Source organism: Terrapene carolina, unplaced genomic scaffold (genome assembly GCF_002925995.2).
Source record: "Terrapene carolina triunguis isolate 2854851 unplaced genomic scaffold, T_m_triunguis-2.0 Scaffold85, whole genome shotgun sequence".
NCBI classification, from domain to species: domain Eukaryota; kingdom Metazoa; phylum Chordata; order Testudines; family Emydidae; genus Terrapene; species Terrapene triunguis.
In genome coordinates, this window is record NW_020664436.1 from 35,072,320 (window position 1) to 35,097,842 (window position 25,523).

At 45.6% G+C, this 25,523-nt stretch overlaps 1 protein-coding gene across 2 annotated transcripts in view; it reads right to left on the reverse strand.

Annotated features, from left to right (window-relative positions):
- The window catches only part of SYNJ2 (synaptojanin 2), an 88,029-nt gene extending 63,020 nt beyond the window's left edge, over positions 1 to 25,009 (reverse strand). The window contains exons 1-2 of one of the 2 annotated variants that reach the window (XM_024214032.3): positions 24,125 to 25,009; positions 12,591 to 12,677 (exon numbers count right to left, since the gene is read on the reverse strand). In XM_024214032.3, the coding sequence (XP_024069800.2) occupies positions 12,591 to 12,677; positions 24,125 to 24,245 (208 nt within the window). In that variant the 5' untranslated portion in view covers positions 24,246 to 25,009. Of the gene's footprint in view, positions 1 to 12,590; positions 12,678 to 24,124 lie in introns of those variants that run through there. The other variant, XM_024214033.3, reaches the window with a different exon arrangement.
- Positions 25,010 to 25,523: the final 514 nt, after the last annotated feature.

The window sequence follows — 25,523 nt, forward strand, 5'->3', positions numbered from 1 at the left end:
GACGAAGTGGGTATTCACCCACGAAAGCTCATGCTCCAATACGTCTGTTAGTCTATAAGGTGCCACAGGACTCTCTGCTGCTTTTAAACTCCCCTTGACTCTTATTTTCAGACATCAGATCAGGGGAGAAAACCTGTCTTAAGGGGAATATCTGGGGAGCCCAGAACATTTGTGTGGGACTTCAGCATGAAGCATGAGACTGTTTGCATCTATTCATGCTATTCTGCAGCGTTTAGTTCACAATAAAGGCCAATGTAGATGGTTATTTATAAAAAGTGATTTTCATAGTGTTTCTTTCTGTCAACAAGGGTACACCATGTTCCCATTCTTGGGGGGGAGGGGGCGTTGTTAGGCACATATGTTATATTTTCTTAGCTAGTACTACAGCTTTGAGCGTTAGAAATGGTAATAACCCTATATTTTATTCCCACTTACTTTGCAACTGACTATGCATAATTATAAAGGATTAAAACCAGGAGATTACATCATTTAGCTTAATGCTTAACCACACTTGATTACACACTATTCTGTGGCATCTAATAGAGAAGATCCAGAAAAATATTCCTTGTTCTGGGTTGCTTACAGACTATGAGCCAGGTCCTCACCTGGTGTAAATCAGTGTAGCGCCTCTGAAGTCAACAGAGCTATGCTGATTTACATCAGCTGAGAATCTGGCCCACAGTGAGGAGTTTGAGCGCAGCATTAAGTGATCCTGTAAAGAAACACAAATATACACAAATAAACACAAATTGTTATAGTCAGTTTCAGCATGAGGGAGGTGGCAGTGACAAACTGATGGCTGTGTGGTGGGTGTGACAGATATGGCAATTTCCGCCAATATCTTTGGGAGATCTTACTGTATTAAGTTTATGTATCATTGTGGGCCAGGGATTGTATATAATTCCATGGGGGAGGATGACCACCACTCCTTCAGGAACTAAGAACAGTGGGGCAAATTCACTCAGGTAGTCAATTCTCCAAAGAAGTACCATCACTTGAAGAGGCTCGCATATACTAGTTCAAACTGGATTCTCCAGAGACCAAAAGACAAAGAAAGGACTTTTGGATAAAACGTCTGAGTTTAAGCCGACTCAGAGACTTCTTTCTGATCCAGCAAATGAACAGGACTTTCTGTCCAGGGGAGGCCCCATTCCTTTTTGGGAAAAAGTTGGAAGGGCTTTGAGGCCCCATAAGACTGGGTGACTTCTGGTAAGCTTTTAGCATGTGTCTACGTACGTCTATGTTTTTATATGTTTTCTCTATAATGCTTTCACCTTAAGAATAAATATGCCTGCTTATAAAGAACGGTGTGGCAATTTGTGACTGCTGCCAATTGCAGTTGTTCATAGCCTTTAAAGAGAAATCAAAGCACAGACGCTGGCCTGTTTAGGCAGTCTGGCTTGCTGGGGATATCAAGCATCAGCAGGAACCCTGCAAACCCAGTCTGCAAAACCCCCGCTCAGGAAGGAGAAAGATGCAGGTTTCTGGTTACTGCCCAAGACAGGTGGTGGCCGAGGAGCCGGGAGCCTAGAGAAAATGCTCGAGGTGGAAATACCGGTGTAGTTGCCCTGAACTGTGACAATAGGAATGCTGAGACAAAAGGGATTTTAGATCTAAAACAGGATCTCATGCAAAAGTTTTCACTGGTTGCTGGGATACTAATCTTTTCTATAGGGATCATAGCCAGAAGGGATCTGAGGGGAAAGGCAGTGTCAGACCAGGAAAAATGAAGTTCAAATCTAATAGTACTTTAAAAAACAAACAAACAAACAAAAAACAACGGTAGCAGGGTGTATTGTGAACAGCCCATTGTTACTGAAACATCTGCGAACGTGAGGGGAGACGCGCTGACAGTCAACACCAGGTGCTGCATACTTATCTTTAAAGTTGTATGCAGTGGTGGTGTAACCGCGTTGGTCCCAGGATATTAGAGAGGCAAGATGGGAGGCTTGCTGCCACCACGGGCTGTGTGGACATGCCCTAAGTTATGCCAGCCAATGCACCACCCTGTGGAGCCACCAGGATTGGAAAGGTGCAAAGATGGCTTAAAGCCACGATAGCGCGCCCCAGCTGTGAGCTTTAGATGCATAGCACAGAATCTAGGGCAAAGGTGGGCAAACTACGGCCCGCGGGACCCTCCTGCCCGGCCCCTGAGCTCCTGGCCCAGGAGGCTAGCCCCCGGCTCTTCCCCCGCTGTTCTCCCTCCTCCGCAGCCTCAGCTTGCCCCGCCGCTGGCACAATGCTCTGGGCGGCAGGGCGGTGAGCTCCTGGGTCAGCGCAGCTGCAGAGCCCGGCCTGACCCGGTGCTCTGTGTTGCGCGGTGCGTGGCTGGCTCCAGCCGGGCGGCGCGGCTGTAGCACCGCCAGTCACCAGTGCTCCAAGTAGCGTGGTAAGGGGGCAGGGAGCGGGGGGCTTGGATAGAGGGCATGGGAGTTTGGGGTGGTGGTCATGGGGCGGGGGTGTGGATAGGGGTCGGGGCGGTCAGAGGGCTGTCAGAGGGCTGGGAACAGGGGGGTTGAATGGGGATGGGGGTCTCGGGGGGCGCAGTCAGGAAGAAGCGGGGGTTGGATGGGGTAGCGGGGGGCAGTCGGGGGACAGGGAGCAGGGGGGGTGGATGGGGCAGGGATCCCAGGGGGGATGTCAGGGAACAGGGGGGTTTGGATGGGCCAGCAGTCCGGGGGGGCCGTCAGGGGGCCAGAAGCGGGAGGGGGTAGATAGGAGGTAGGGGCCGGGCCATGCTCCCCTCCCCTAACCGGCCCTCCATACAATTTCCAAAACCCGATGCAGCCCTCAGGCCAAAAAGTTTGCCCACCCCTGATCTAGGGTGACCAGATATCCCAAAATTAGATGCTTTGCCTTATATAGGCAACCTATTACCTCCCCTCCTGATTTTTCACACTTGCTATCTGGTCACCCTAACAGAATCTAACCCAAGATATTTCACTATTTCTTTGCCAGAGATATTAGCCTATTTTTTTTAAAATATGAAAGCATCTGAGATGTGCAACCCACCCTGGGGCCCCAGATGTTTGGGGAGGGCCTCATCCTGTTCCCACTGAAGCACTGTGTCTAGAAGACAGGTCATTAGCTGGTCCACACTAGATGGGAACCTAGGGTTAACCGAAACCAGCTAACATGTTTTTAAACATTACTTGCCCTGTCTACAATAGGTGTGATGTCCTGTTTAAAATCATGTTTGTTAACATCCTATTTTCCTAGTCTAGACATGGCCCAGTGATTTTGCCACCAACTGCAATAGGAGCTACAGCAGGCCCATGATATGCAGTTTAAGGAGGGTTACCATATTTTAGTTTTAAAAAAGGAGGACACTCTACGGGGCCCCGCCCCAACTCCGCCCCTTCCCCGCCCCCAGCCCTGTCCCAACTCCGCCCCTTCCCCAAAGTCCCCGCCCCAACTTTGCCCCCTCCCCTGAACACTCCGCCTCCTGCTCCTCCCCCTCCCCTGCTTCCCGCGAATCAAATGTTCGCGGGAAGCCTGAAACAGGGAGGCAGCAGGTAAGCTGGGGCTGGGTGCGGCGCGACCCAGTCCGGCCCCCCCTGGCCGAGCGTCACCCTCCGGTGGGCAGCCGGCTGGCCCAGGCCAAGAGGCTCTGGCCCCGGCGTCTCCCGCCCGGCTCGGCTCAGGCCCTGGGGCCCCGGCCCCCGGCCAAGCACCCCCGGCCGAGCACCGCCGGCCCCGGCCCCCGGCCCCACACCGCTGGGCCCTCCCTCCCTATTTTCCCGGACATGTCCGGCTTTTTGGGATTTCCTCCCGGACGGGGATTTGAGGTCCAAAAAGCCGGACATGTCCGGGAAAATCCGGACGTATGGTAACCCTAGTTTAAGCACTCTCTACTGTAAGACTTCTCTGTTAACTTTAAAGGTATTAGAGAAAGAAGGTGGGTGAGGCAACATCTTTTACTGGACCAACTTCTGTTGGTGAGAGAGACAAGCTTTCGAGTTTACACAGAGCTTTTCTTCAGGTCTGGGAAACTTACATGTAAGCTCCCAGCCTAGGTCGATGGACTTGGGCTCACGGGGCTTGTGCTACTGAACTAATAATAGCTGTGTAGACATTGCAGCTTGGGCTCTGAAGCTCACACCGCACCCCACCCCGCCCTAGGCATCAGAGCCCAAGCTGCAACTTAGAAGTGGGGTCTGCACAGCTATTTTTAGAGTACTAGCCCTGCAGGCCCAAGTCTGTCGTCCCAGGCTGGGAGGGTCGCTCTGCCACAGGCTCTGTAGACATACCCTCTTAGGCAGCCCTGAAGGCCTCTCTAATTTACTGCAGCCTCCCAAGGCTACATTATGGGGCACAGCACACCCCAGACTCTCCAGTGCTGTGGCCCCTCCCATCCAACATGCCACCTACACCAGAGCTTGCAAAGGGGTCCCCAGGAGGCAGCCTTAAGGCTGTCTCACAATGCCTGTGCTGGGGGAATCCTCACCGGACGGATATGGAGCTTTGACAGTCCTAGGCCACTCTGGCCCTTTTATGTGACGTACAGGGGCCAGAGCGGAGGTAAAGATCTTGCCTCTCAAGCTTTCAGAAACATGCACAACAATAAGAATGCTATCAATACAATACCATTCTCAAACTATAAATCATGTCTCTTTCAAGCCTGGAGTTAGGCATGGCCTCAAAACCACGAGTCTCCATCCATGAAAAACCAAGCCCTGAGAGACAGACTTACTGTACTCTCCACCCTTAAAAAACAACAACATTCAACTCTTCTTTTTCAGGGTTCAGATGCTTCGTGGGTCACCAGCTAGTTTCCCACGCACATTTTGATGCAGCTTCCTCCATACTTGCTCCACCCCTTTCCTTCTTTGTCAGCACTTTCAGCTTAGCCTTGGAAATGCTCTTCTCTCAGTTCTAAGAAAACTTGCTCCCCATGTTATCTCACTCCTGGGCCTTTCCCCAAGCACTGGCTGCCAATTCCCGCCCCTCCAAAGCGGTCTCTAATTACATCTGGTGCATTTGTGATGCGAGCCTAGACTGAGCTATGTCCATTCATCATTTCACTTAGACATTTTGCTGGACTGAAAACACAGTCCCAGAGAATAAAACAAAAGCTTTATTTACCCAAGCATGCTGTCTGAAATACCATCTTGTGTGGCAATAGTAGCATTACCAGTTGCAGGGCCAACTCCTCTAGTTACCATATTTACCAGAAGCAGTTAGGCCAACAAGTCTGATTATAACAATTCTGAAGCCAGCAATAAATCAAAATCCAAGTTCATTTATTTCCAGTTAAAAAAATTTTTTTTTTAATGTGATTCCTCTTCTGGTATATATCACTTCAACTAAGTACTGTAGACATAGCCTTAGTTTACACTGCTAAATCTATTTGTTGTTGTTAATATGCAAGATACTTCTATGTTAACAAATTAAAAACTGATTTTCTCTGTTCCTGAAATTTACAACTGCTAATGTGCTGGGTAATTATTGATTGACCGGGTGAAAATAAAGCATTTATCTAACAAGATTTTAGAGGAGGGTTTTCTAGGCTCTAAACAATTTCACTTTTATTAGCAGACTATTTCCTACTATGTGAACTGATGACAACCCGGAATTCTCACGGGATCATGGTTTACAAATTTTCCTGAGCCACAGATTGGCATTAATGCTGTGATATTTTGCCAGCAGAGAGGGAATGGCTTCAAGCCACGGAACTTACTGTAATTATGAGGGGAGAGAAATGAAAATAAGACACACGCTGACATCCCCGCAGGTCCATATGGTACTTTCCCCAATTTTTTATTTTCAAAATAGAGGAATACTGTTAGCCTCACTAGCCTTAACTTTTCACATGTGTAGCTCTCTATCCATTTTATTTCTGTCATAATATTTTAATGTTGTATCCCTTGGGATTCCAAATAAACCTCTGATTGAAAAAGTGCAAATAATTGAACTGCCATATTAGTATAAATCACATCAAAACTACATGATTTGTTTCATTTTTGATCCATCTTGCTGCATCGGCATTGTGCACATGTGCGAGGAACCAACTTAGGAGGAGCTGAACAGCAGTCAGAAGGTTTATGCTTGTTTTACTGAATACACAAGCAGGAGAATTAAAAAGCTACTGCAGATGTGACATAGACAGTTGTTGCTTTACCAAATGTAACTGGCTTCAAGATTAGAAGAAAAAAAATTCTACAAGGCAGACAGTATTCCTTTAAGATCAGAAGAAAAATTAACCCTGAATCAATTCCCTGCAATTTTCATTTGCTAGCAGTGCTAGTCAGAAGCAAACCTTGTACTCAGGGGACTGAATGTACTCTAATTGTGGCCAGCCTTCATTTGTGGCCTGGAGGTTCCTTGCACACCTATGGAGGGACAGGCCAAAATCCAGCCCTATTTCTCAAAACAAAAAATCTTAGATGAGAAAAGAATGCAAATAAGCTGGAAGAAAGAGAGGAAAAATATGGTAAAAGTCTCCTTTATATCAACATCCCAGGTCAGTAGCAGAAAGCATATTACATGCAGCTTAAACAGCTACAGAGTGCTTGATACACAGAGCCAGCAGAAAAGAAAAGCAACCCAGAAAAGGAAACCTTGAAGAGTAATCAAAGAGCTCCAGGTCTTAATATGTACTTCACATTTGCACAAGCAACAATGCCAGCAGTGGACCTTTTAAAGTAGTTCTCGCCTTAGAAACCCTGAATCGTCACTTAAATTGCTTTTTAAACAAAAATTAGAATTTACTTTACAAGTGGGTAAAATCTACATTCTTGCTTCATTCCAGCCTTCACAACGCACATGTGGAATGACATTTTCATCACTACAGCGCTAACAGGTGTTTAGGAACACAGAAGCAGCCATAATGGATCAGACCCTGGCCCATCTAGTCCGGTATCTTGTCTCCCACAATGGCCAGAACCAGATGCCTCAAAGTCAGATATAGAAAATAAGAATATTTGAGAAAGATGGAGGAGTCCACTTTCCATGTTCACTTTCAGGGATAATGAGATAAATTTTGAACACAGTTATCCTGGTGTAAATTTGATGTATAGTAACTGAGATCATTATGTAGCCCAGTGGTGAACCATAATAATCATAGTTGGCTTTAAAGAGGACCTTTAAAGCAAATGGGAAAACTCAGCTATTCGCAGAAATATGTGCTGAATGCTGTGTGTGGGAGGGTGAGTCTGGGAGAACATTCAGCAAGACAATAAGACAAAAATTTTATACTTTTTGTTCAGCTCCTATGAAATCAGCTGCCTTGACCAAAGTTCAGTGAGGATACCCCAGGAAGCATAATTATGGAACATAGCTGATAACAATAAAGTGGCTGCTGTATTAAACCTGCGTATATGACTCTTGTTATTCATTTTCTCCCACAGTGTATGTCATAGGTTTCAAAGCTTTCTATTATGAAATACAGTAAAAAGGAGAAACTAGTCAATTCTCATTCTCAATTCACATTGCTGTGAATACCTCAATCTACTCCTCTCTCTTTCCTTTTGCAAGTGAAATCACCACAGTTTTTCACTCTCGTTATATGAAAATCCCACAACCCAACCATCTCCTCCTATTCAGTCTCCGCTATATTTCAAGATAAGGTGACCAAAGCTGGGCACCGGACTCCTAATGAAAACATGCATCTCTGCTCGATAAAATACAGTATTTTTCAGAATTTTTTTTCTAGCCTTATGTTATTGCACCCAAGTATCCCATTTTCTTTTGTGAACTGCAGTTGTCCACTGGGCTTCATCAAGCTATCTTCGCTGACAATTTATACAGCAACTATCTGTATCGAGAGTTCTATTAATCTCCATTTTAATGGATACGGAATTTAAATTTAATTTTTAAATAAAAAACCCTCCTCACACAGACTTACAGACTTTGAGACCAGAAGGGACCATCATGATCATCTAGTGTCTGACCTCCTGCACATTGCAGGCCACAGAATCTCACCCATCCACTCCTGTAATAGACCCATAATCTATTTATATGGCTCCCAGCTCTATGGTAGCCAAGTGCCTCACTGTCATCAACACACATATTGTCACCCCTTCTCTGTGAAGTACTATTATCCCCATTTTACAGACTGGGAGTTGAGGCTCAGAGAATAAGCGAAGTCTGTGGCAGTCACAAATAGAACTTCAAATCCCAACCCAGTGTTTTAACCACAAAACATTTATTTGTCCCTCTAAGCACTGATGCTAGACTTTAAGGAGGCAATTTTTAAAGGCACAAATGGAAGCTGGGCACCTACCTGCCCTTTGTGCCTGTGAAAATCTCTTACATTTTAGCATATGTATATATACCCATACACAGATAATGTTTCTCAGAAGAGAAATCTGTTATTTCATCAAATAAAGCAACCCCCATAGTTGATAGTGTCCAGAATTTACCTTATACAGTACACATATCTTTTACTGGCACTACTGCATCTGAACAGCGTGCTGTACAATACCATAAACCCAGCGTTCACATACTGCTTAAAATAAACATCACGGCTAAACCTGCCTTGAGAAACAAAACCTTGGCTGAAGCACAGCACAGAAACCTTCAGCTGTTAATGCTATTACAGCTCCTCCCAAACAAAAAGAAAACGGGGAATCTAGTGAGTCATCCAAATTGACGTAAGTGCACATGAGTGAATACTGTCATTTCTGGGAAACATTAACTTTGTGAGCAGCTTCACAGAGTCCATCAGCATTCTTGTGCAAAGGCAAGGCAATGTAAAAAGCAGCCTCTATTCTCCTCTCCTTGGCAGGTAGAAATGGAGTACACTAAAGTTCTGTAGACAAGGAGACTTAAGACTTGTACTGATCCCTAAGTACTGGTATTTACAGGTTAATTCATTGCCCGGAGAGCTCCCAGACACATTTTGAATTTCCTACAAAAGACTGTTTCTCAGCTTGGCAAATACGCTCTTTTGTGTATGCCTTTGAAGAGTATTTTCAAATTATTTTTCGCTAATTTAGCACTCACAAAAGGTGCTGATTTGCTTGCAGGTTTCCCATAGTGACCAACTGGTCAAATAGACCACTCTGTCACTGCCTATTCCATAGGTTCCTGAACTTTGGTCTGCAAACCATTGGTGCACTGCAGAGAGCTGGCTAGTTGCATTGCGCTGCTCTCCTTGTTTCCTGCTGCTAAAATGCATTAAAAGAAGTGAAAAATACATTAAATATCTTCCTGTTGTCACTTTTCCATGGAAGCAATTGCTGTAGGGATTGTGAAGTCACGTATTTGGGACCAGAGAAAAATGCTACCCCAACTACCAATGAGAGACCAGGCGCGCAAACGACATTCTCTCTCTCTAATCTCTGTAATCTGCCCTGGGAAATGTTTGGGAACCTTTGGTCTGTTCTATTTAAGTACAGCCCTCTGTGGCTTTTTTGAAGAGATCTATGCTAATATAACTTGCAGACAGTCCTTATTATCAAGCCATTAACAGAATTTTTGGCAGTCTCTCTTCAGAAGTGGCTTTGAACAGGAACAGTACAGAGGTAAAATTCTGACAAGATAGAGATGCACTGGCAGAGATCTACAGGGGGAATTTCTCAGGTCATGGTCACCAGAAATAACTAGATTTTCTCAAAAAATAAATAAACAATGTGAGGAAACATAGCAGTAAAAGTCTGAAGAAAGGAAAAAATAGGTATTAACACACAGCTGCCATATGTTTATCCCCTATGAAATTATTATTAATACAACATTTAATATGACGGTTATAGGGACTTCATAGATTTCATAGAGTTCACAGATTTCTAAGGCTGGAAGAGATCATTACATCATCTAGTCTGACCTACTGTGTATTGCAGTGTATCACAGAACTTCATCCAGATAGACCTTTCTTGAGCCCAGTGACGTCAGATGACTGAACTGTTGTGTGTCCCAGGCAGAGAACAGGAGGGACTGAGGTGCCACCTGTGATTGATTTAGTTCCCCTCTGCAAAGAGGGAACTAGCTATAGCAGTGGTTTGAACTGCTTGTATTTATTCGCCACATCCCTTAACTATCACAACAGCAGGTTTAATTGAACTCCTCTCAGGAATGCCAAGAAAAATGGACCATACACTCTCTATTTTATTTTCAAGAGCATGAACAAAACTGATATTCAGTTTAACCGAATTGCTCAACTACCCCACAAGAAACTGAACAAACCAAACAAAATATCCCCTTCTTGTTTCAAGCAGTGAGATAGATCTGTAGGTTTACACTGTGATATAGAGTGTTCATCTGTAAGTAACTGCTTCAAATCCATCCCAAATTGTAGTAGATGGAAGTCATTACCACCTAACAGCTGGTCAGTGTCCTATATGAGCTAGGCTATGTCTACACAACGCCACTGCAAGGTCTCCTTTGTAGCCACTTTATACCTGCGGGAAAGAGCTCTCCACCCTCAACGAGCAGTGGCAGCTGTGTCGGCAGGAGACGCTCTCCTGCCAACATAGCACTGTCCACACCAGTGATTTTGTTGGTGAAACTTATGTCGGTCAGGGGTGTGTTTTTTCACACCCCTGACCGACAAAAGGTTTGCCGACAAAAGTGCTAGTATGGACAAAGTCTAAGTCTAATCTTATATTAGTTCCTAGTATACAGGCATTCACCCCATTACTATGTTTGTTATCCCTGTTGGCAGGTTCATTAAAGAGACCAAGGATTGAGTAGATGTGGAATGCAAATGAAGTAGTCTCACACCTCCAAGTCAAGGTTAAGGCTCATTGCCAGGGCAGCGCGGGGAAGTCTGTACAGCTCTTACCTGCATTATACATAGAGAATTTCAGTCTCTCAAGCTGTAAATGAGGCACATTTTACAAGCACTAAAATTTACTTAAATGTTGGTTTAAAACCACCTTAAGCACTGAACTGAAATGTATTTTTAGTGGGCCCAATTCTGCAAGGTACTGAGCGCCCTCAAATCAATGAGATATGGCTCTGTTCCTATAGCACTACAAAAATTCATTTTATGTTCCTGTTGTAGAGATTAGCAGCAGCTTCTTTGCTAATTCAAGAATCCTGAAAGCATATGAAAATAAACAGCAATGCTGATGCATAATGATATTCTGCAGTGTGTTAGCTGAAGTTATGGGCCTCATTCAGAAAACACTCATGCATGCAAGAAGGCCCATTGAAGTCAATTTGGCTTTTCATGTGAGTAAAGTCATTCATGTACATTGGCATTTGCACAACTGGGCCCTTAGTAATCATAAGAGCCATTATTGAAACTAGCTCAATTCAAAACAAAAGGAAGGGAGGGGGAAAATCAACATTTGTATTATACAAAAGTGGTAGGAAAAACAACAAGCTGCTAAGAGGGTCTTATGAAACTAGGGTTACCATACGTCCGGATTTTCCCGGACGTGTCTGGCTTTTTGGTCCTCAAATCCCCGTCCGGGAGGAATTTCCAAAAAGCTGGACATGTCCAGGAAAATAGGGAGGCATGGTAAGGGGACCGCCTCCTCCCCGGGCTCCAACTTTCCCGGCTCCCGCCGCTCTCCCCAGCGCAGCAGCAGCCGGAGCCCAGGAGGAGGCGGCTGCGCGCTCGGATGCCGCCCGCCGCCTCTGTGCCCCCGCAGATCGGGGGAGTTGTTAGTTTTGCTGCAGCCACTCGCACTCGGGCAAAAGACGCTCGGGGGACCCCGAGTGCGAGTGAAGTGGCTGCAGCAAAACTAACAACTCCCCCAATCAGGGCCGGCTTTAGCAAGAATCGGGCTGCGCTCCGGCCGGAGCTCTGGCCGGGGTCGTGGGGCTTGGGTCCGGGCTGGAGCCGCTGGGGCCGGAGCCGGAGCCGCTGGGGCTGGGGATGCTCGGCCGAGCCGGAGCTGCTCGGCCAGGGCTGGGGCCGGGCCGGAGCCGCTGGGACTGGGGGTACTCGGCCGCTGGCCAGCGCTGCTCGGCCAGGGCTGGGGCCGGGCCGGAGCCGCTCAGCCGGGGCCCCGGGGCCCGAGCTGAGCTGGAGTCGCTAGGGCCGGGGCGGGGGTGCTCGGCCGGGGCCGGCGCCGGCGCGCTCGGCCGGGGCCGGCACCCCAGGGCCTGAGCCGAGCCAGGGCCAGAGCCTCTTGGCCGGGGCCGGCCGCCGGAGGGAGCCGCTCGGCCGGGGGACGCCGGACTGGGCCGCGCCTCCTCGCGCCCCTCCCCCCCCCCGCCGCCCCAGCTTACCTGCTGCCTGCCTGCCTGCCTCTTTCAGGCTTCCCGCGAACATTTGATTCGCGGGAAGCAGGGGAGGGGGAGGAGCAGGGGGGGCGGAGCGTTCAGGGGAGGGGACAGCGTTGGGGCGGGGGCGGGTGGAGTTGGGGCGGGGCCAGGGGCAGGGAAGGGGTGGAGTTGGGGCAGGGCCGGGGCCCCGTGGAGTGTCCTCTTTTTGCAGTATTGCAATATGGTAACCCTATATGAAACAAAGGAACGCAAGATACTTAACCTAAAAACTCTTAAGATAATACTTGACAGTGTGCTTTTAACATAATGCACAGTTTATAAAAAATACATTTGCATCAATAAAATGGTTATATTTAGCAAGAGCCCAAATGTCTTCCAAACCTGACAGAAATTGGGCAACTCTGGTCACTGGGATTAAACCATGTTTGTTTGGGCATCTAACAACTGTCCTCATCCCAAAAGCTACTTACCACATTTTAGCCGGAGCTCTCCCAAGCAGCCATAGGCATCCATGAGCTTTTCATATTGCCCTTTAATTGCCTCCTTTTCTTCAGGAGCTGAGAAGAAACACAATACAAAGGCACCAAGCCTTAGTTACACAATTCAGTTTTCAGACTGGTACAGTCCTGTACCAAACCCCTCCCCTCATTCAACAAACAAGACAATTAGATAAACACATGAATAAGCATGTGGGGTTTACAGTGTTAAACTAGGAAGCTATTTAAAAGTGATGGAACATCCTCATAAAAGACTGAGTGTTATAAGATGCAAAGAAGCATGTTCAAACACCACACAAAGGAAAAAGAGAGGAGTCAGTTGTAAATCCACAAACAGATCATTAATTAACTGTTGCATCTACTAACACATGGTGCAGACACCAGCAAATGGACTATCACTATCAGAATAAAAACACACACACACAAACAATTAATTCATACAGCCCTAAGACCAGAGTGGTTTTAAAAAAAAAAATATTTGTTTGAGTAGCACCCACATGTGCTAGGCATTTTCCAGACATATGAGAAGGAACCATCCCTGCCCCAACAATCTCACAGTCAGAGTGAAGACAGACAGAGGACATGGAAGGGGAACAACAAACTGGGATTTTTTTTATACAAGGCAACAAGATTCAATATAGGCAGCATGGTAAAAATGAGTTTTTGAGAGTCAAAAATGTATTTTATTGAAATCAAAACTATTTGGCAAAAGAGCAAATCAATGTAAATTTACATCAGAGTACACAAGAGAACCTATTCTGATCTCAGTTATACCAGTGTAAATCTGGAGTAAATCCTCTCAGGCCATCTTTATAGATCATAAAGAAACAAAGAAGGGGCAGAAAACCGTTTTCCTCCTTTTCTAATGGCAGCAGAAGCACACTTTACGATAAAAGCAAAATCCTTGCCCCAAACACTGCAACCTTCAGGACCCTTCACTAAAAGAGAAGATGACAGAAATAGCTAAAACAACAAGGAGTCCTTGTGGCACCTTATAGACTAACAAATTTATTTGGGCATAAGCTTTCGTGGGCTAAAACCCACTTCATCAGATGCATGGAGTGGAAAATACAGTATGATGAAGTGATGCATCTGATGAAGTGGGTTTTAGCCCATGAAAGCTTATGCTCAAATAAATTTGTTAGTCTATAAGGTGCCACAAAGACTCCTCGTTTTTTTTTTTCTTTTGCTGACAGACTAACATGGCTACCACTCAAAGAAATAGCTAAGGAGATTGAGATAACAGACTGATGGGGGTAGAGGTGAGATTAACAAACTCGCAGGCTAGACACAAGAGGCAGCAGGGAGAATGGAGATATTTCTTCAAGAACCAGGGACCGGAATGTGCGTCATCAACAATATGTCTGTTAAAGGCATGATCTAAACTAAAGACCAAAGTGTACAGTATGTGTATCAATGTGAGATTAAGCAATACAAAAATATGACACCACGTGCAGCTCATGGCAAGCAGCAGCTGATGTTGCTGTGTGTAAAAAAGCCACAGAAGTTGGCAAGGCAAGCCAACACACTGCACGCATATTAGCAGAGCTTGGAACAGAGATGGAAGTTTCAGCAAGCATCAGATGTTAAGCCTGGGCTAGCTTGGTTTTGCAAACAGTGCTGCAGATATATCCTGTCATTTAGGCCAGATCTACACTAGAAACTTTTGTTGGTATTGTAATGTTGGTCAGAGGGGTGATTTTTCATGACACTTCTATAGCGGCAACAGCCTTAGTGTAGACAGTTATACCAGTGAAAAGTGCTCTTGGCAGCATGGCTTGTTTCGTTCACAGAACCAATGAAAGCTATACCTGCAAAAACTCCTTTTCTGCTGATGTAAGCTGCATCTACACTATGTGGGTTTCCTGATGTAGCCAGTATAGCTATACGAACAAACCTCTTCTACTGAAGACTAGGCCTTAGCTTATCAGGTCAATGAACAGGAGATGGAATGCTGGAGGTAGACTGTGTATTGTCATCTCCTAATTAGCTAAATGTGAGCCGCTTTGGCTGGCTTCTCACAGAGAGAAGATCCAAGATGCAGGCATGAGCAGTTCTCATGGGCTGTATGGTACAGATCTACTGGTGGCCTAGCTTTGTTAATAAAATGTTATCATTTAACTTATCAGGAGTGTTTCTAGTGATTCTCCTCAAAGTACTGAGCTGCAGAGACTGCAAGGACAGATTTTCTCCCCAGATCCGGCCCCTATATGCTGCGCTACCAGTGTACAGGGGTCATTAATGTGCCATCAGGGTCTGGGGGAGAATCCATCCGGTGGAGGTACAGCATAGGGGCTCCAGAAATGGCCCTACGCTGCTCCCTTCACAAGAGTTAGCACAGGGAGTGTGTCTGGGGCAGGGCTGTGCACAGGACATGGCACTATGAGGATTCTAGGCTGTGCTGCATCCAATAGGCAACCCAGGATGAGTTGGCATAAATTATTATCAGATAGGGGAAATTGTATCAGCTGGTTTCATTTTTGCTGAGCACCATTTTGTCCCCTGGAGGAACTCCGAATCCAAAGGGCACAAATGTCGCATCAAGCCACATTTGCCCATCCCTCCACCCCAAGGCTGCATCTTCTGTGCTGCGCCCCTTGGAGATGCAGCCCAGAATTGAACCTTGCAGGTTTATAGTAACCTCTGAACATAGTAACTAACAACGTACCAAACACAGCTGTAGTTGGTGACACGGGGGCTATACAAATCTGGAGGGTGGGAAAGTCCACAGGTCTGTACAGACTGGGTCTTTGTGCCCATTTACGATATTTATTGTGTGGTAGAGTCTAGAGGCCCCATCCCCACGGTGCTGGGCATTGTACAAACTCATGATAAAGAGGCACCCTCTGCCCTAAAGACATTACAGTCTAAGGCTTGGTCTACACTACCAACTTATGTTGGTATAACTACATCGCTCAGGGGTGTGGAAAATCCACACCCCTATGCGACGTAGTTATACTGACCTAACCTCCCAGTGTACACAGCGCTATGTCAACGGAAGGACTTCTCCTGCCAACATAGGTACTCCACCTCCCCGAGAGGCGGTAGCTAAGTCGATTGGAGAAGCTCTCCAGTTGCCATAGGTAGCATCTTCACTACATGCTACAGCGGCACAGCTGCACCGGTTCAGCTGCACTGCTGTTACTGTAGACAAGCCCTGAGTAACTGTATGGTCCAAAATCAAAACAGTATTTGGTTTGCTATTTTTTGAGTGGAGAAAGAGGTTTAGACCGAATTTGAATTAAGCCAGATGGTATCAAAGTGAACAGCAAATTAGTCACTGGGCCTAATTCACTGGGCACTAAAGGTATACAGTAACTCCTCACTTAACGTTGTAGTTATGTTCCTGAAAAATGCGACTTTAAGTGAAACGATGTTAAGCGAATCCAATTTCCCCATAAGCATTAATGTAAATGGGGGGGTTAGGTTCCAGGGCAGCTTCCCCTACTCTGCAAGCACCAGAGGCGAGGGGTTCAACCTCCAGCACGCCCACTCCACTCCTTCCCCCAAGCCCCCACGCTTGACCTGCCTCTTCTCCCCCCCACCTCCTCCCCCTTTACTTCGCTCGCTGCGTCCTGGCTCCTCCCCCCTCCCTTCTAAACGCCGCAAGCCAGCTGATTGCCGCGTAGGGGAGGGAGGGTGGAGGCGCGCAGAGTCCTCACTCCTCCCCCCTCCCTTCTGCCCGGGGCAATCAGCTGGCTTGCCACGTTCGGGAGGCAGGGGGAGCCTGCGCACCGAGTCCTCGCTCCTCCCCCTTCCTTCTTGCCTCCAAAACGCTGCAAGCCAGCTGATTGCCGCGGGCAGGAGGTGGGGGGAGGAGGGGGAAGGCACTGATCCGCAGAGTCTGCTGGCGGGCGGGAGGCGCTGGGGGGGGAGGGGGCCGTAGGGAGGCTGCCAGCTGTGGAGAAAGCAGGCAGCCAAACAACGTAAGTGTGGAGCATTGCACAACTTTAAATGAGTATGCTCCCTAATTGATCAGCAACGTAACAACGAAACAACGTTAAGCGGGACGACTTTAAGTGAGGAGTTACTGTATCTACACTGCAAAAGAAGACTCGTGGTAGTGAGTCTCTGGTCCTGTTTCAACCGACTTGGACTCGCAACACGGGTCTAAAAATAGCAGTGTGGATGTCTGGGCTCCGACTGGCACCCAGGCTCAGAAACACACATCTCAGAGCCCAGGCTCCAGCCCAAGCATCTGTACTTCTATTTTTAGACCCATAGCACAAGCCCCATGAGCTTAAGCCAGCTGAACCAGCTCTGAGATTCACTGCCACAGGTTGCTCTTTTTTTTGTTTGTTTGTTTGTTTTTTTTTGTTGCTGTGTAGGCGTACCCTGATATAGAGGCTCGGCTCTGCGGATTTCAATTGGGTTGTGCCCACTTACACTAGCAGTGCATTCCCATCAGTGGGTTCAACAAGTGCTATTCCAAAACAGGATTCTGTCACTGGGCCAGATTGTGACTGGCCTTTATGCAGGTCAGGGGTAGGGCACTAGGAGTCTTTCCCCTCTGCAAGGTATAAAGGCCAGTCACAATTACAATCCCTGTGTTCAGGGGAGAGTAGGGACTGTTCAGTCTGTGTGTCCCCAGGCATGGCCTACCCTTCGCCCACTTCAAGCCAGCCTGCAGAGCCAGACCAGCGTGCAAGAGGTAGCATGCAGCACTCCTGAAGCGATGCAGTACTGGATGTGCTCCCTCTGTGCAATGGGATGCCCTAGAAAGAATTCTGTCTGAGCTAGACTTTGACATGTTTCTGTTATCAGAGCCCTGGGGAGGGGGACCCCACATTAACTGAGGTCAGCAGCAACCGTGCTGCTGAGCTGCACAGATAATGGTATGTTCACCCAGCTCGGGGTACCAAACAGCAATGTTAAAGGGAAACGATCAGATAGTTTAGGCCCAACATTTAGGTTTTATTATTTTAGAAAAAGCATTTATAAAACATAAATTAATAGGAATTTTTTAATGAAATGTAAAATAAATGTAAACAAAGCCAGGCGTTTTTGTTTGGATTGAAACATTCCCCTGTAGTGTTTGCAACTCATGCTAGGGCGCGAGAATTAGAACCAGAATGTGAATGTCCAAAAACAAAAGTAAGATTAATATGTCTATGGTTGTCCAAGCTGGATGAAGCACAAAGAGTAAACAGTCCAAGTAGTGAAACTACTGTAGAACTTTACAATTTTTTTAGTTATAAAACCCTAAGGTATCATTGAGCAACACAGGGAAAGATGTGTGTGCTTTACATCAGATATAATATTCAACCTGAAAGTAACCTTTCAAGCACCATTTTTCCCTTTCACTAGATCATAAAACACCTTAAACATTCTAGCTTCAATTCCTTGCTTTATTAAGAGTGAGAAGTATCAATGCATAAGATGGCAACTACCAGTTCTGCTTATAATATAAAATTATGTTTAAATGAACCCTTTTTGAAACTCCAAACCAGACCCCCGGCAACTTAAAGGAATAAAACAGCAATGTACTGTATTTAATTATAAAATCATTAGTCAACTTTTTACTTTTTTAAAAGTAACTTTCCACTAGGGCTCTAATAGCAGCGAAAAATGTTAGATGAGTGCCAGTGGTTCTCAAACTTCATTGCACTGGGACCACCTTCTGACAACAAAAATTACTAAATGACCCCAGGAGAGGGGACTGAAGCCTGAGCCCCACTGCCCTGGGTGGAGGGGCCAAAGCCAAAAGGCTTCAGCCCCAGGCGGGGGGCCTGTAACCTGAGCCTTGCTGCCCAGGGCTGAAGCCCTTGGCCTTTGGCTTCAGCTTTGGCCCCGGGCGGTGGGGCTTAGGCTTCGGCTTCAGCCCTGGGCCCAGCAAGTCTAATGCCAGCCCTGGCGACCCCATTAAAACAGGGTCACGACCCACGTTGGGGTCCAGACCCCCCAATTTGAGAACCGCAGGACTATATTATTTGACAAGTTTCCCTGGCATCTGTTGAATAACATATTTGCAATTGCATCTCTCTAGCTGGTCCAATGCTAAGTACTGAGAGCTTTCCTGACTAGCAACAAACTGACTCGACCCACGCTGGTTTCCCTGTTGCCCACGGTGTACCAAGGAGTCTGTTTCACACTACTGCAGCTTGCAAAAACCCCAACCAGCAGAGGTACCTGGAGCGGTTTGCTTGCAAATGTAGAAAAACAACACAGTAGTGGGTTATACTCTGTTCACATTTGGAAACCTTTCTTTGCAACCAAGAGGACTAGAGACTTTTTTTTTTTTTTAAATGAAAATGTACATGCTCCAGCAGTTGATGGAACTCACCCAGGAAGTTTCCTACTCATCTGGATGGATGAGCAAGTGTAGTTTTCAAATACATACTGTATTAATTTATTTTATAATAACTGTTACAGGAACCAGACAATGCTTCTAGTAATTACCAAGCCTCAATGAAGCTACCCACTAGTGTTTCATACAAGATATCTTTCCTATAAGTGTTTGTACATACACGATGGTATCCACTTCTGCACCAGTAAGTACAATTTTGTTCTGGTTTAGAGGAGGCAAGGTGTACACAGCACACAGAACATTCTTCAAGCACCTTTCTTAGCATCAAATATTAGACACTCTTGATCTAAATTCTATACCAAGTTGGCTCCCTTCTCAAAAATTTAACCCCAGCAAAGGCGCAAGCAGATGTACTGACACAATGCAATTAGCCTTTAATAAATCCAATAAAAAGTGATGACTTTTCCATATAACGTATAAAAATATTATTTCAGAACCTAATGAAAAGCACCACTCAAACTCCTACATCTCAAAATGCACTAATCAAGCATGATCTTTCTCTGTGAATTATGCCCTTTAAGTAACAGTGGCCAATTCAAGGGGCAGAGCGCAAAATCCTTTATAGAGTTTCCTTTGTATTCCTTAAGGGTCAGATCCTACTCCCACTGACTTCAGTGGGAGCAGAATTGGGACAGAAATGTTTGGAACCCAAGTAACTGGTACTTTTATAAGTGCCTCAGCAGAAGAAAGGCAGAGAGAGACCACAGTTCCTACAGCTAAATTAGGGTGGGAGCCGGGCACACCTAAAAACATTGGCTGACATAGAGGCAAGTGGCTTTTCAAGAAAAGAGCAGGAGGAAGAGAGCCTGGCACCCAGTGGCAGGATCTAGCTCCTCCCTCTGCCTACTTAGGTCCTGATCCTGCAAACACTTGCATACCTGCTTAACTCTATGTACTCATGTGTGTAAATTTTATAACATGTGTAAGTATTTGCAGGATCAAAGCTGTGATGTGGTGGAGGCAGCAGCAGCTTGTTCACCTCATCTGTGTTTCTGCTACTAACCAGAGAAACATGAGAACTTTTCCACAAGAAGCAAACACAAAACAAATAGAAACCTGATCACATGTGTTTCTCACATCACATTGTGAGAAACAATATAGTCAGCATATTACCTAGGATTGTGCTTAGTGGCATCCTATAAATATGATAGACTAAGCTGATGGACTAAGATGGACTAAGCTGATTCTGACGTCCTTCTCCCATCCTCACCAAAAAGGCCAAAGACATTACATATACTCACGTTCTACCAGTTCCAACAAACAAAATAATTATTTTTTTCACTAAAAATCTTCCTATCCCACATTCAGTTTTGCTAAATCAGCTTTAACCTCCTTCCACATAGGCTTTCAGCAATCAGGATCTATTCTGTAATACCAGGTAGGTCAAAGAAGATGTTATCACTTTACAAAATGAGGTTTTGGGCCAGGATTACTGTCAGTGCATTAGGATGTTAAATTAACAAAAATCAGATGATTTAGCAATTTTCTAGAAACTAAACATTATCATTCCAAAAAGAAGCCCTAGGAATAGCACTTCAGAGAGGTTAGTTCCCAGGGCTTCGGTATTAGACTGGAAATATTCACATTCTAGCAAGCTGATTTACACACACACTATATTTATAGTATATACTTTTTAATTTAACATCCCAACAAAAGTCTGGTTATAGAATAATGAAAAACACATTGTGTAAAGTGTAGCATGAGTTGGTCTAATCGGTAAACATAGCAGCACACCCAGCAAAAGCCTGCTCTGAAACTCCTCTGATGAACTTAAGGCCAACTGTTGTGTAACATACAAGTCATAAAACATCTGTGACTGTGGCGGCTTAGTTATCTTAACATGGTAATATATTATTTTAATATCTAACTTGCTATTATTATCTATGACATGTAGACCTAGCCCATCAGGAACCATTTACGCATAATTTGCATAGTTTTCTAATGTATAACAAATACGAATCCTATAGACTACATTCATCACTAATAAGCTTCACCCTCAAGTGCACAAAACATGTATTCAACAATTTGCCCACACAATGTAATGCATCAGTGCTTATATAGAACATGTTCCAACAGACTACAAAAGATTCCAAAAAGAAAAGGATAATTTGACATTTAAGAACGCAAACAAAGTTTTAAGAATGCAAACACAGTTTTGAACTTTGCCATATAATTATCTCAGCATGAGAGAAAAATGGATCACACTGTGGGTTCTTTTCTGTATTTTAGTAAATATAAACATGTTCAAATTACATTTAATCAACGTACAGCAGTCAAATAGTTTGTGCATTATTTGTGTTTGACTACTAAGATCAGCTGAAAGAATATGCTAAGAAGCAGCTAGGGAAAGGTCTAGATGTATGTGTACACCTCTACCCCGATATAACGCTGTCCTCGGGAGCCAAAAAAATCTTACCGCGTTATAGGTGAAACCGCATTATATCGAACTTGCTTTGATCCGCCAGAGTGTGCAGCCCCGCCCCCCCAGAGCACTGCTTTACCGCGTTATATCCGAATTTGTGTTATATCGGGGTAGAGGTGTAATTACAAAGCTAAAATTAATTTTAATATAGCAGATGTATATAAAATGTGTAATTATTATGATTATTAAGCATTTGTATTGCAGTAGCAGCTAAAGGCCCAACCAGGTGGGCCCCATTGTTCTAGGCACTGTACAAACATATAATAAATGGCAGTCTCTGCTCCAAGAGCTTACAAACTGAATGTTATCCTTGTCCCACACCCTTTGGCTCCAATCCTGCAAATACTTATGCATTTGCTTAACTTTACTACTGCAGGTAGTCCCGTTGACATCATTTCACTGGATTCACTCATAAGTAATAAAGTTAAGCACATGCCTATATGTTTGAAGCTCTGGGGCCTTGGCATGTTGCTCATTTTCACAGATTGTATGGTCTTCAAGGCAGGGACAGTGTCTACCGCTATTTTCTCCAACTTGCAATCTTTGAGAGACTTGTTTTTAATAATAATAATTTTCCCCACTATTCTTCATAAGTGAAAGTTGCTTCTTCAGCAGAGGCTAATGCTTAATGTTCTTCTACTGTGAATTCCATGAAGAACTGTTCTCTTTCAAAATGGCTACCCTCTTCCATTGTTATAAAATGAGATTGAAGCTGTAGGGCTGCCACTGGCAAAATGCTCTCTTTCAAAATGCACTGTTAATGCACCCAAACAACCTTAACTTCACACCATGGTGACACTATAAGGAAAAAAATTAAAAATCAAATGTATCTTTAAATAGCAATTTAATCTAATCTAGGACTACAAACACTATTTATTATGCACTAATCTTAATTGTCTGGCTATTACATGGCATCACTATAGGGAGGAGTTAAGGTTGTTTGAATGCCATAGATGCATTTCCAAATCTAAATATATCTTTTAAATTAAATTGAACTCTGAATTTCCTGGGCTTGTAATGCTGGCTTTGGAGATAATTACAACAGCCTCATAGTGCCTTTCCCATTACTGATATGTATGCCCAACCTTAACTCCAGTTCAATGTATTTTTTATCTGGGAATATGATAAAGACATTGTATGCAGTACAACACACTAGAAATACAGGGAGACACAAGGACAACTGAAATTGTAATTCTGACTCATTCAGAGGCTTGAAAAGGGGAAAAAAGGTGTCCAGTCATTGCTTTGAATGTGATTTTAAATTTTTCATTGTACAAAACAAAGAGGTTCTAAGTTATAAGGTGGCCAAAGATTTACAAACTGAAACATTGGGCTTAGATCAGTTTCCAGTTTTGTTTTAAATTTCTTGCTTGTAAAATCTCCGTTTCCATACTTGCTATCATTCCATTCTGTCATTTTAACTAATAGTGGTGGGGAAGGGAAAATATTTATTCTTTTCCCATTTAAAAAAAAATTATGAGTCTCTTTTTGTGCATAATAAACAAAGGAACTGACCCCTCCCCCCAAAAAACTTCAAATGTCCCCTGGCCCTAGTCCTTGATGACTAATGGTTGGTTGGTAACTATGAAAAAATATTTGTAAATAAAATGATTAGGGATTGACATTTGTTTTCGCCATGTTCAGCAAAGAATTTCTCACAATTTTATGTATATAAGAGGCTACCGCTTTATAGTTTTGCACATCAGTGTTGCAGCTGTAGGTTTTTGTTTCTAAAGAGCATGGAAGTTTAAACCCATATGAAGTTGCACAAAAGTACAATTGCACAACTCTATAGTGCCACAGGTATTTTTTGTTTTTGTTTTAATCTTCATTTCAGGATGGGGAAATTAGGTAACCATCCTAGATATTTGCCTAGTTTTACAACAGACTACATAAAATGCACTAGCAAAGTCAATACAAACTAAAATGTCATGCAATGACTTGTTTATACTGCTTTATAAACTATACACTGAAATGTAAGTACAAAATTTATATTCCAATTGATTTAGTTTATAATTATATGGTAAAAATTAGACGTAAGCAATTTTTCAGTAATAGCGTTCTGTGAGACTTCTGTATTTTTATGTTTGATTTTGTAAGCAAGTAGTTTTTAAGTGAGGTGAAACTTAGGGGTACGCAAGACAAATCAGACTCCTGAAAGGGATACAGTATAGTCTGGAAAGGTTGCGAGTCACTGGTAGGGGGAACCTGAACACCTAATTTGGGGCTGAAAATTTCAGCGTGTGGCAAGGCAGCGGGCGTTACAATGCTGAACTCTGAGTAATACTTTAAGGCTCCGGGCCCTCCTCTACACTAGTTCCTCCACTGTTGGTACTGCTGATGAGGCCGTGCCAACAGTAACTACAGTAGAAGGAAAAAGTCTAGTGTCACCCTGGCCTTGCTGTCCCACTGTGGGGAGGAGGCTACCAGCCCCCTGACAGGTGTAATTGTTAGAGCCTTAGCCTTCTGCAGAGCAGCCCAAACTTTCACACGTGTAGGGATCCCGATAACAGCAGCCCAGCCAAGGGCAGATTCAGCTCGGGAGACCCGGAGCACCTTAGAAAATCTGCCCTTACTTTGGTGCCTAACTGGGAGCTGAGCTCTTTGAAAATCTGTCTCTGGACGCTTAGACCTTGGATACTGGTCTGTGCCCACATGAACAGCCCCCCACCCCACCCCACCCCACACACACACACACACACCGCAGTCTGACCCACCCCGCCCCGCACTCCCAGGTGCGCTCAGCGCAGCCACGCCCTGCCCGCCAGAGGCACTTACTGAGGGTGGCCACGGTGCCGGCCTCCAGCAGCAGACAGTCGTGGCGGCTGCGCGCCTCGAGCAGGGCGCTCGGAGCCGGCTCCTGCTTCCAGAGCAGCCGCAGCCCCTTGCTCAGAGCCATGAGGGCAGCTGGCCATAGGGAGGAAGGCGCAGGAGGTGCCGGGGAACGCACCCGCTCCCCGCCAAAAACCAAGGCACCAACAACGGGGAGCGGGCGGCAGAGAAAGCGTCGCCGCTTCTTCCCTTCCGGGGATCCACCCACCCAGCCACCGACCGCGTGTGGTCCAGGAGAGAGACGGCTCCCTGCAGTAGCGCCCCCCGCCCCAAAGTCACCAACTGGGCTGGGGGCAGAGAAAGCGCCGCCGCTTCTCCCCTGGCCGGGCTCAGAGCCGCCCCCACACGAAGGGGAGCCGGGGGCGCACCAGGATCGCCGCGAGCTGCCAGCCCAGAAAAAGTCTCTAGCAGCTCGGCGGGGAAACAGAAGTTGCCGTTGTTTCCTTCTCCCCTCCCGGCCAACGCAGCACCGGCCCCGGGCAGAGAGCTCGGGCCGCCCCGGCTCCTTGCAATCCTCCCCCAGGCAAAGGGGGACCTGGCTGGATTGCCGGAGAGTCCTTGGCTCCAGCGGCAGCCCGCTGCGCCTCGCTTTCTCGCGCTACCCGCGGCGCCGGTCCCGTGTAAACTCGGAGTTGACTTTGTTCCTCCCTTCTCCTGTGGCGGCTCCTCCTCCCGCTCCGGGACAGGTAAAAGCCATTGTCTGTCTGTCTCCTCCCCTGCCCGCCCTGCGGGAAGGGCGGGGTTGGAATCACTGCTCCCAGACTAACAAAACAGGGCGAGGAGAGCCGTCCCACAGCCGGCACCCGCCTGACTTGGAGGAGAAGTGAAAGTGGCAGTTCCAGGCGTATCCTTGGGGAGCTAATGAGAAGGGCAAGATCCAGACACTCCTAACCTTTGACACAGATCAGATCTGGATCTCAACCAGCAAAACTTCTCCCCACACTACACCGCATGCTGCATCCCTGGAGGACAGCAACTAATACTGCACTCTTATCTAGTGTCTTTCAAATCAGGCGCTCAAAGTGTTGTATGAACATGAACTAATAACGAGAGGGCATAAAGTAACTTACAAGGTAAGCTAAGTAGTGATTAAAAATGCTAACCACATATCACATGAAAATATGCCAAATGCCAATCCATCCAATAGGGAACTTTTCATATTGGTACAGACAGAACATCTATCCTAGCCAACTTTGTATAAATTAAACACACCTTTACCATTGAGAACCTGGGATAGTCCTATCTGCACTGGTGGAAGTCAAGCTCCTGTCTGCCTAAATTTCTCAAGAGAGACAAGGTGGGTGAGGTAAAATATTTTTATTTTTAGTTCGTCCAATAAAATCTT